At 39.0% G+C, this 9,566-nt stretch overlaps 2 protein-coding genes across 2 annotated transcripts; one reads left to right on the top strand and one right to left on the bottom strand.

The window, feature by feature from the left end:
- Nucleotides 1–941: 941 nt before the first annotated feature.
- LOC113130578 (transcription factor HES-5-like) lies at nucleotides 942–1,767 on the bottom strand. The gene is made up of 2 exons (XM_026307325.1): nucleotides 1,660–1,767; nucleotides 942–1,546 (listed from the first exon to the last, which is right to left on the bottom strand). The coding sequence occupies exons 1-2, from the start codon at nucleotides 1,720–1,722 to the stop codon at nucleotides 1,127–1,129; spliced, it is 483 nt and encodes a 160-aa protein (XP_026163110.1). The 5' UTR covers nucleotides 1,723–1,767; the 3' UTR covers nucleotides 942–1,126.
- Nucleotides 1,768–5,378: 3,611 nt separating this feature from the next.
- Nucleotides 5,379–6,122, top strand: LOC113130577 (transcription factor HES-5-like). Its single transcript, XM_026307324.1, has 2 exons — nucleotides 5,379–5,584; nucleotides 5,698–6,122. Exons 1-2 carry the CDS (start codon nucleotides 5,462–5,464, stop codon nucleotides 6,115–6,117), a joined length of 543 nt encoding a protein of 180 aa, XP_026163109.1. The 5' UTR covers nucleotides 5,379–5,461; the 3' UTR covers nucleotides 6,118–6,122.
- The last annotated feature ends 3,444 nt before the right edge of the window (nucleotides 6,123–9,566 follow it).

Here is a 9,566-nt window from a genome sequence, read left to right as displayed (position 1 = left end):
TTTGTGCAATCTATCTATAAAGTATTAGACATGTGACCATTTACAAAGACTATAAGATGTAATGAAAGGGTTGATTATTGTTAATATATGGGTTTTGGCTTCTGATACAGGACCTACAGGTAACACAGCTCTTAGCTCTTAGCTGATACCTCATTATTATGGTGGTTGGTTTTAATGGCTATAAGTCAGACTGTATATTATGCAGGTCAAACAAGATGCATGAAATTATGCAGCCAAAAACATACATATGCTATTGTTGTGCAGTATGGCATTTCTTGTACTAATGCTACTAAATGATAGTCAAAAGAGCTTCAAGGACACTATATATGTGAAAGGGGTCAATTGCAATTGTATTTTGCAGTTACATTAGGTAATGCATCTATTCCTAAGGAGTATACAGTACTTAAAATGATCACTAGGGGGTAGTGCTTAACCATAACAGAAATAAGGTTGTGGTATGGTGTGGGCTGTGAGAGGTGGTAATATTCCATTATGTTATATTAACTGTACATTCATTCAGATGAGGTGCTGCTGATTGTCATTGTGAATAAGGAAATGGCATATTTCAAGTTCGAGCTGATGTTTTTATTGCAAAGGAATAAGTGAATCACATCATGCTTCTGTACCTCAACAGAGGTGCTAGTGGTGATGATACATCACGATAAAAACTTGTATACAGTATATTGAAACAGTGCACATCTGCAATATCTGCATTAAAGACAGGGAATCATTTAGTTCAAGCTAAACAAAGTGAATCAGTTCTCTTACAGCGAGAAAAAATACAGTTCAAAGTCACATTTGCACCATTGACTCAGCAAATCATGCTGATAATATGAGATAATATATCAGTGACTCAACGTGGGTCAATAATCTTTTACAATATAAAAAATATACATAGTACATCTCAAAATATGCACATTGAAAAATATTCCTGGCTATATTCATAAATCAGTAGTATTCATGGAATACATACATTTCAGAAAACATGCTTTGAAAAAGAAAGCAAATGCCAGTCCAGCAGGACTTTGAGGTAAGAGAAGCACTTTGAACAAACACCTCAATATAATATTTCATGACTTTTGACCAATATGACCTTTGCCTGGTAGTAACTCCAGTCTGTAGGAGTCTACCACGGCCTCCAGAGGGCACTGTTGCCTGCGCTCTTATCTGCGGTGATGCTGGTCTGGACTGTGGAGCTCAGAAGAGAGAAGTCAACCTCTGTCAGGTTGTTATCAGAGGAAGACGGCAGCTTGTTGAAGTGGTTCAGCAGTCTTCTCTGGGACTGTGTCTTTGCCGCCTCCTTGGACAGGAAATGCGACACCTCTTGGACACACCTGGAGTAGCCTTGTTTGACAGTTGTTGAATCCACAGCTTGATGCTGCCGCAGTCGTCTCAGGAAGCAAACTGTCATCTCCAGGATGTCTGCTTTCTCCAGCTTGGAGTCTGGCTGATGTTTGAGGAACTCTGGACCCAGGAGAGACTTGAGCTGCTCGATGCTGCTGTTGATTCGCTCTCTGCGAAACTTCTCCACCAGAGGCTTTCTGAGCTGCAGAAAGAAGAACAAAGTCATTAATAAACTTATTGTGGAGTAAAGTGGTAACATGAACACAAACGCTGTCTTGTGAATGATATTTAAGTGTCCTTGAAGCTTGAGTTTACCTTGTGGGTCAGAGTCAGGTGGTCTTGAGAATTGGTCATTGCTGCAGTGATTGTAGGAGCCATGTCTGGATCTCTGTGCTGTTGAGGTCTCTGTCGAGAGAATCTGATCTGTGCTTCATCCCTCCTATTTATAGTCCCACATCTCCATATGAATGTGTGGGTCCTGGTCTGGCTGGAGTTTCCCACAGTCTCAGCCAATCAGAGAGCTCTATGAGACAATAAGGCAAGTGGAGCAGCAACACACTGAATGGTGTCAATGCCCAAGGGACAATGATTAGATCTCAGGGGAACAGGTGGAGGACTGGGGGGGTGATGGAGAGAGACTCTCTGAGCTCTGTGTGAATCTGGGAAAGTGCTGACCCTGTAGAGAGAGCAGATCTGATGCCTGATGCTGGGATCAATGACTTTGACTGAGCACACGTTCGTCATCCCATCATCACATGTGGAGCATGTGCAACAAAAATCTCTTTACCTTACTATTGTTTCATTTTTATTATTGAATCATCCCTTGATAACTGATTTGAAATTAAATACCATGATTTAAAAGCAAACGTTATATTCCCATATACGAAATCAAACATATTTCAGAATTATGAAAAGGTAACAAGGCCTTTTAAACCAACTCTGAACATTACTGTCCCAAGTAATTGGATATAAGAAGAGCTGAGTAACTGAGCATAATGACAAAAAGTCATAAAGTCATCCATTAAAACAGACCTGGCCTCTGTGTTGTAACAGGATGTTTCAGTGAGGTGGGAGTTTGTCAGTTTCCCACACTGTGAGCTGTGATCAGTGCAGCACAATCAAAGTTTGAACCCATCAGTTTTGTGACAATTGGTCCAGTGTTGTAGAAGAGACAGAATCTGATGGCCCTAACCATCTCAATAGAAAGAAAGTCAGTGGTTTATTCAGAGCTTTGGTTTACAGTAAATACTTTATTATAATTTAGCATAATATTTAGGTGTTTTTCAGCAGCTTGAATGTAAAGTTGATCATAGGTAATACAGTAGTGGTTTAAACAATATCAAATTCACATTCTATTTCGTTCTAGGATTCTTTTGTCTGTTTAATCCTTCAGTTTATTTAGAGGTTTCCAAAAACACATAGTATTTCTACAAAGGCATATGCATGTCAAAACACAAGTCTTAATAACTTGTAAGGGTGACGTTGCATTGACAGTTTGTCATTCATCAAAAAATAAAAATGTCTAGACTGAAATGATCAACGGTTAAACAGACGGGAAGTGAAGTTGGCAAAAGTGAGAGTTGGCACCACACAGAGAAACTGGCAATGAAAGAACTACAGAAAAAGGAGAATAAGAACTCCAAGTGCCAACTCCCCTTGGAGAATAGTCGGGTGCTGGTAGCATTAAGGATGTTAATCACAGTGAACTGTGACTGTGCTCTCACGACTTTCCCACACTGTCCCCATTGACAGAGCTCCCAGTCAACAATAGACATGTGCCTTGTTAAATGCTAATTCAACATTGCACAAGGAGCTCCCAGCTCTCCCCCAGGCAAAAGTTTGCTTAAACACTCCTCAATTAGAAGAAGGGAGTTCGAGAGATACAAACACAAACGCAAATATTTTGACAGGGGATGTAATCTAACATCTAATCAACTAAACGTATTTGGGTGCAGATTTGATAATTAGATAGAGCTTTACTCTGGGTGCACTTCACTCTAACCCTTCATATTTATAAGCCGCAAAAAACATTTAATACATAGTTTACACTAACATCAACACATTATATTGTCACAATAAGCAGCTATATGGACAGATTTAAGAGTTCATTAAGGTACAGCATTTGTCAACAACTACAAGATATTCTATCATATACCAGTTTTACCATATTGTCAGTACTGCCAGTGGTTTTTAATTAAGTACATTAACTTAATCATTACACTGATCAATCATCTACTTTATTTCCTCTTTATGCAACTACATACTGCTCTCCACTACATTCTATAACTTAATATTCTCCTTTTGATTCCACTACAAGTGTCTGCCAGCTATAGTTGGTGGGTACTTTTCAAAATATAATTCATACCTGTCCTGTGAGAGCCATTAAAATTTGTCCAGTTTGAACTTCAATATCTCTGATAAACAGAAGAATGAAATGTTCCTGTAATGGTGGGGTAAATTGTCTCACATTTTAGGCTAAATACATTATGTTTAAAAAACAATTTGAGTAAATGAGTTTGTCTTTGCCTGCTACCAGTAGTATTTAAATTAGTGTTAGTATGAACAACCACATATTAACATAAAACCGTAGAAAACACAGACAATGACACTTTTTTCTGCAAAAAGAGTGTGTTCACCTTTTTCATGGTAATACACAATTTTAATTATAAATGCAGGACTTGTAGTGAAAAATTCTTACAGCTTGGTACTGCTACTTTTATTTAAGTGAAGGATCTCCACCTCTTATATCTGCAATTTATTCCATGTTTATATACAGCTAATAAATGCTAAGTAGGGTGGAGATTATTTAGAGAATCAAGGCTATGAGGCATTTTGGTTTACAAATGGTTTAAAATTAAAAAATGATAACTAAAAGGCTGAAGAACGAAATATTAAATATATTTGGTTCCATCACATTCTTGGCAAACTATCATTTAATTTCTTTCAGTGAAGAACATGCCCCCTATTAAAACTGCTATGTGAGTAATTTTCAAGATTTGTAAATATACAAAAACCAACCTTAGAATTTAAAAATACATATTACCAGTTTTAGTGAATGAAAAATGAGAACATTAAAGAATTCCTCCACCCCCTTACAAACTTCTTTGTCTTGGCGGTCTCTATTGTCCCACAGGGGCTCTGTGATTGAGTTTTCTCTGGTTTCCCACACTCTGTCCATTCACTGCCTTCAAGAAGAAAAGAAGTGTGTCTGGTTGCATCACATTAATTATGGAGTCACTTCAGAGTTTTGTCTCACTGCCTCTGAATAGAATTCCTGTCATCAGGACCCGTCATTACCAGGCTTTTGTAAAATGTCTATAAGGAATGCAGACATACTAAGGATTAATGGACATTCAAAAGTACTTTGCACCTCTTTTTTATTGAAATGATTTCTCTGCATTCCAGGCGGTTTATTATGACAGGAAAGATGAAATGGTGTGCATTCCTAAATCAGGTGCCGATCATGGTGCAACAAGTTGAAATGATATTCAGTGATATTTCTAACAGGTCCTGTCCAACTTTATTTGAAATATGATCAAACTATATATAGCTGTTGATTAGGACATACAGAGACCATTTTAAAGGTCCTGTTATATCCAGAGTCTGATGTTAATTTACTAAAATTTGTATGACTCTCAGATCAAGTGCTGATTCAACAGTATTAGCAGACCACCCAATTAGAAAAGAAGCCAGGCAAAGAAATACTTCCTGTGTGATAGTCTTAACCTTTGATCTGTATAAAACAGAAACACATATGATCAGTTTTAGAAAACTCTTATGGCATAAATTTTGTTCTCTCATGTGTGATGGGATGATGAGCGTGTGCTCAGTCAAAGTTATTGATCCCAGCATCAGGCAGCAGATCTCTCTACAGGGTCAGCACTTTCCCAGATTCACACAGAGCTCAGAGAGTCTCTCTCTATCACCCCCCCAAGTCCTACACCTGTTCCCCTGAGATCTAACTATTGTCCCCCAGGCATTAACACCATTCAGCATGTTGCTGCTCCACATGCCTTATTGTCTCATAGAGCTCTCTGATTGGCTGAGACTGTGAGAAACTCCAGCCAGACCAGGACCCACACATTCATATGGAGATGTGGGACTATAAATAGGAGGGATGAAGCCAGCACAGATCAGATTCTCTCGACAGAGACCTCAACAGCACAGAGATCCAGACATGGCTCCTACAATCACTGCAGCAATGACCAATTCTCAAGACCACCTGACTCTGACCCACAAGGTAAACTCAAGCTTCAAGGACACTTAAATATCATTCACAAGACAGTGTTTGTGCTCATGTCACCACTTTACTCCACAATAAGTTTATTAATGACTTTGTTCTTCTTTCTGCAGCTCAGAAAGCCTCTGGTGGAGAAGTTTCGCAGAGAGCGAATCAACAGCAGCATCGAGCAGCTCAAGTCTCTCCTGGGTCCAGAGTTCCTCAAACAGCAGCCAGACTCCAAGCTGGAGAAAGCAGACATCCTGGAGATGACAGTTTGCTTCCTGAGACGACTGCGGCAGCATCAAGCTGTGGAATCAGCCGCTGTCAAACAAGGCTACTCCAGGTGTGTACAAGAGGTGTCGCATTTCCTGTCCAAGGAGGCGGCAAAGACACAGTCCCAGAGGAGACTGCTGAACCACTTCAACAAGCTGCCGTCTTCCTCTGATAACAACCTGACAGAGGTTGACTTCTCTCTTCTGAGCTCCACAGTCCAGACCAGCATCACCACAGAGAAGAGTCCAGGCAACAGTGCCCTCTGGAGGCCGTGGTAGACTCCTACAGACCTATCAACGAAGCTCAGGAATGAAGCTTTTTAAAATATAAATGCACCTGTACTTGTGCTTCTCTTATGGTCTTCTTATTTTGAAGTCATTGCAATTTTAAATGTTATCGCCTTTTGTAAAGGTCAAATTCTATGTTTCTGTGATATTTGCAGACAACAAGTTCGTTAATATTTTGTTTTTAAATTCAGAGTTATAATTTTACTTCTGGTGATACGCTGTGAAATAGACTTACTTATTCTCATTGGGAATGCCTAGATATTGTTGGTAACACTGTGTGTTTTTTTCTATTTAAAAAATTTCATGTTTTGAGATTTTTATGTTGTATTGACAAGCCACATTAATTCAAATGTGCTTTATATATATTAACAGCCTGCATTTTTAGCAGATGAAGCTTGTTTTGGTATCCTATCAAGACAAATGTGCTGCTGTGTAACTCTGTGAGTGACAGCACCCATACCTATAGTGAAGGACTTATTTGGAAAATGAATGTATCTCTTCAAGCCAAGTGATGCGAATTAAAACAATCAGAAAACAAAAGGTTTGCTTGTCTCATTTTTAGCATGTTGTTAGCACCAATATTAATTTTAATTTTATTTTGAATTTAATAATGGAGGAAAGCATGTAAAGCATGTAAAGCATGTAAAGATGAAAGATGCAGAATGCTGAGCCATGTGAACAAGAAAATTCCACAGTTATAATTTGATCAGACAGTAATTAGTGTGTTCTGGCATTTGATAAACAATTATTCCAGATCTAAGAAACACATCACGTGTCAGTAAACCACAGTCAGAGAGCTGCTGGATCAGCTCTTTAACTGTAAACCTGTGGCTGACATCATGTCGGAAATATTCAGAATTAGTACAGAATGTGGTGATAAGTAAAAAACCAACTGAAGTGTCTCATCTCTCATCTCACATGAACCTGCAACAAAGTTTCAGCATAGATTTGCTAAGTGTCGATTCCTCTAAAAGATGATCCCTCTGTTGATGATGAGCTGCCTCCCATAATTATTCAACTATAGACAGAGATCTGTCATTCAAGGAACCCCCTGCATCGTTTCTCCTTTAATAAAGCGTCTCCATTTGTTTTTTCTTTAATGTGATACTTGTCTGTACTTGTGTCATGGTTAGCAGAGGCTGTGTCATGGAGCAGAAAATGTGAATAAAGTATTTGTTCCATGTTTGTACTGTGATCAAAGTCCCATCATATTTAATTATTTGTACAAGTTAACAATAGTTTGAACATGTGCAGAAGATTTTAAATTTTGCAGAAAATAACTAGTTTCAATTGTGTTATTCCCCAAAACTGATGTAAAATAGGACATAAAAGGATTTGTGACTTTTACATTTTTATTTTTTTGTAAAACGCCAAAACAAATTTAAATCCACTTTGGATGAATAAAAATAAAACTGATGAATTAAACAAACTCTGCATACATGGCATACACAAAACAATAACAAGTCTCTTTTCAGAAGAAAAGTTGGTGTATAAGAATATAACACATTATACCCTGAAACAAGGCAGTCTCCCAATTACACAATATTAGCCTATACAATATTTTCATGTAAAAAATATTGTATTTTGGCTTAAAATGTAAAAAAGAAACAATCAGTGAAAATTCTAGAGACAAAATAAAATCTGTTAGGACATTTCGGTCCCAAATATTATCTGTAACTAGTTTCTGCATAGTTAACAGACTGGATTTATCTTCTGTGGCCTTGTTCCAAGAAAAACTACAACCACTAGAATCATAAATCCCACAAATAGCAGCACAAAATTTATGAACAGTCTTCTGTTCAGTCACTAAGTGGCCCCTTTACTCAATCAGTTGCATCCAGTTTTGCTCCTCTGGTTTTAGTGAAGCTCAGAGTCACAACAAACAGATTTTTTTTCTTGGAAAAGCATGAATAAGCTGAACAAGTCAAATTAGTCTCGGTGAATCCTCTTGACACGGTGCAAATAAAGCATCTGTCTACAATCATCATCACATTTTCATCGGATGCAGTGCATCAATAATATGATGTAGTTTACAGGTCAAATATCTGTAATCGCCCCGTAAACAGATTCTGAAGTCCTTTATTAATCCCGCTTAAAAACACAGGGGAGCCACGTCATCCTCTGCATCAGGAAACAGACGTAAAATGTCCCTGGAATATTTGGAGTAGCCGTTGTGTGTCAGCAGTGCTTTTCTCAAGGTGAGGAAGGACTTTGTTTTCTCCAGGATGTCTGAAACAGGGATCCCGTTGTGCAGGTGTTCTTCTATCAGAGCCCTCAGTTTCTCCACTCCAGTGCAACATTTCCTCTCCAACATGTGGAGTTTACACCTGAGAGAAAAAAATAAACCCAAATGAAAAAAAAATCTTTGACAGAAACAAAACAAGCAGGAATGTATTTTTTACTTATGAATGACAATAATGGTTTTGGTTTGGCCCATGAAGATCTGGCTTACCTGAAGAGCTGCTCCTTCACGCTGTCCTGGAGAGCGAGGTCTGCATACAGAGCCATGTCTGGGTGTGTTTCTTGTGGTGGGAAGATCAGCCTGCTTGGAAAGGTTCAGAGGATGTCTCTGCCGACATCAGCGTCTGTGCTCTGTATTTATGCTGCTCATCCTGCGCTCTCTCTGCTGCTCAGCCAATCATGAGCCTCTGAGCTCAGGACAATAGAGTGAATTAAATGGCTGTCACATAGAACAGGTGGGATGCTTAAATATGTATATATGTGACAAATCAGCAAGACCAGTGGGAAAATGTTTTTCCTTAAGTTGACACGGGAAAATTTTGTTTCTACTGTGATGTTCAGATCTGGCCACAGATTTTAATGTGAAACAGCAAAGAACCTTAATTGGCAGTAAAGTTAAATATTGTTTGATCAATTAAACTGCACCAGCAAAATTTTCTATCTCTGGCATTTCCTGCCTACTGAAAATAAATGCTGTTCAGAGGGGTATACTACATTGATTTCTCTTTTTCTTGAGATAAACTGACTGTTTAGTTCAGTTTTCACTAATAAATTTTGAAATTTTACCCAAAACTGTGATATTGTTTAAAGTTCCATTTTCTCACTCTGCGTGTCTCAGCAGTGAGTTACAGCCAAACCAGATGGTTGGTCTGTGAAGTGGCCTTCTGTCCTCTCCCTGCCTGAGAACAGTCATGAGGCTTTGTGGGAGCAGACACACTTCTATTGTGTGTGCGGTTGAGCAGGCTGCATACAGAAGTGTGGGAAGCCGTGTGTCGCTGTGGCTCCCAGCACCAGAGAGAGAGGAGGGCGTGTGACCGGGGCACGTTCAGCCTTGTGCAGGAGGCTGTGGGGGCTCAGAGGAGGACTGGGAAACCTGAGACCCTCCACATACAGCAGTGAGGCACCCAGGCAGATGGAGAGGAGATAAGCAGGACGTTAAAACCACATAAGCCTGGTTGGCATCAGCTTACAGTTGTCTT

This window comes from Mastacembelus armatus, chromosome 5, assembly GCF_900324485.2.
Source record: "Mastacembelus armatus chromosome 5, fMasArm1.2, whole genome shotgun sequence".
In the NCBI taxonomy this organism is placed as follows: Eukaryota; Metazoa; Chordata; class Actinopteri; order Synbranchiformes; family Mastacembelidae; genus Mastacembelus; species Mastacembelus armatus.
The sequence above is the reverse complement of the archived record's forward strand: the minus strand, read 5'-3'. Positions and strand labels throughout refer to the sequence as shown.

Excerpts from the sequence above, each read along its gene's own strand:
- LOC113130578 (XM_026307325.1), bottom strand. The coding sequence starts at position 1,722 with ATGGCTCCTACAATCACTGCAGCAATGACCAATTCTCAAGACCACCTG. Across the intron at positions 1,547-1,659 it reads ACCTGACTCTGACCCACAAG|CTCAGAAAGCCTCTGGTGGA; the intron begins GTAAACTCAAGC and ends TTCTTTCTGCAG.
- LOC113130577 (XM_026307324.1), top strand. The coding sequence starts at position 5,462 with ATGAAGCCAGCACAGATCAGATTCTCTCGACAGAGACCTCAACAGCAC. Across the intron at positions 5,585-5,697 it reads ACCTGACTCTGACCCACAAG|CTCAGAAAGCCTCTGGTGGA; the intron begins GTAAACTCAAGC and ends TTCTTTCTGCAG.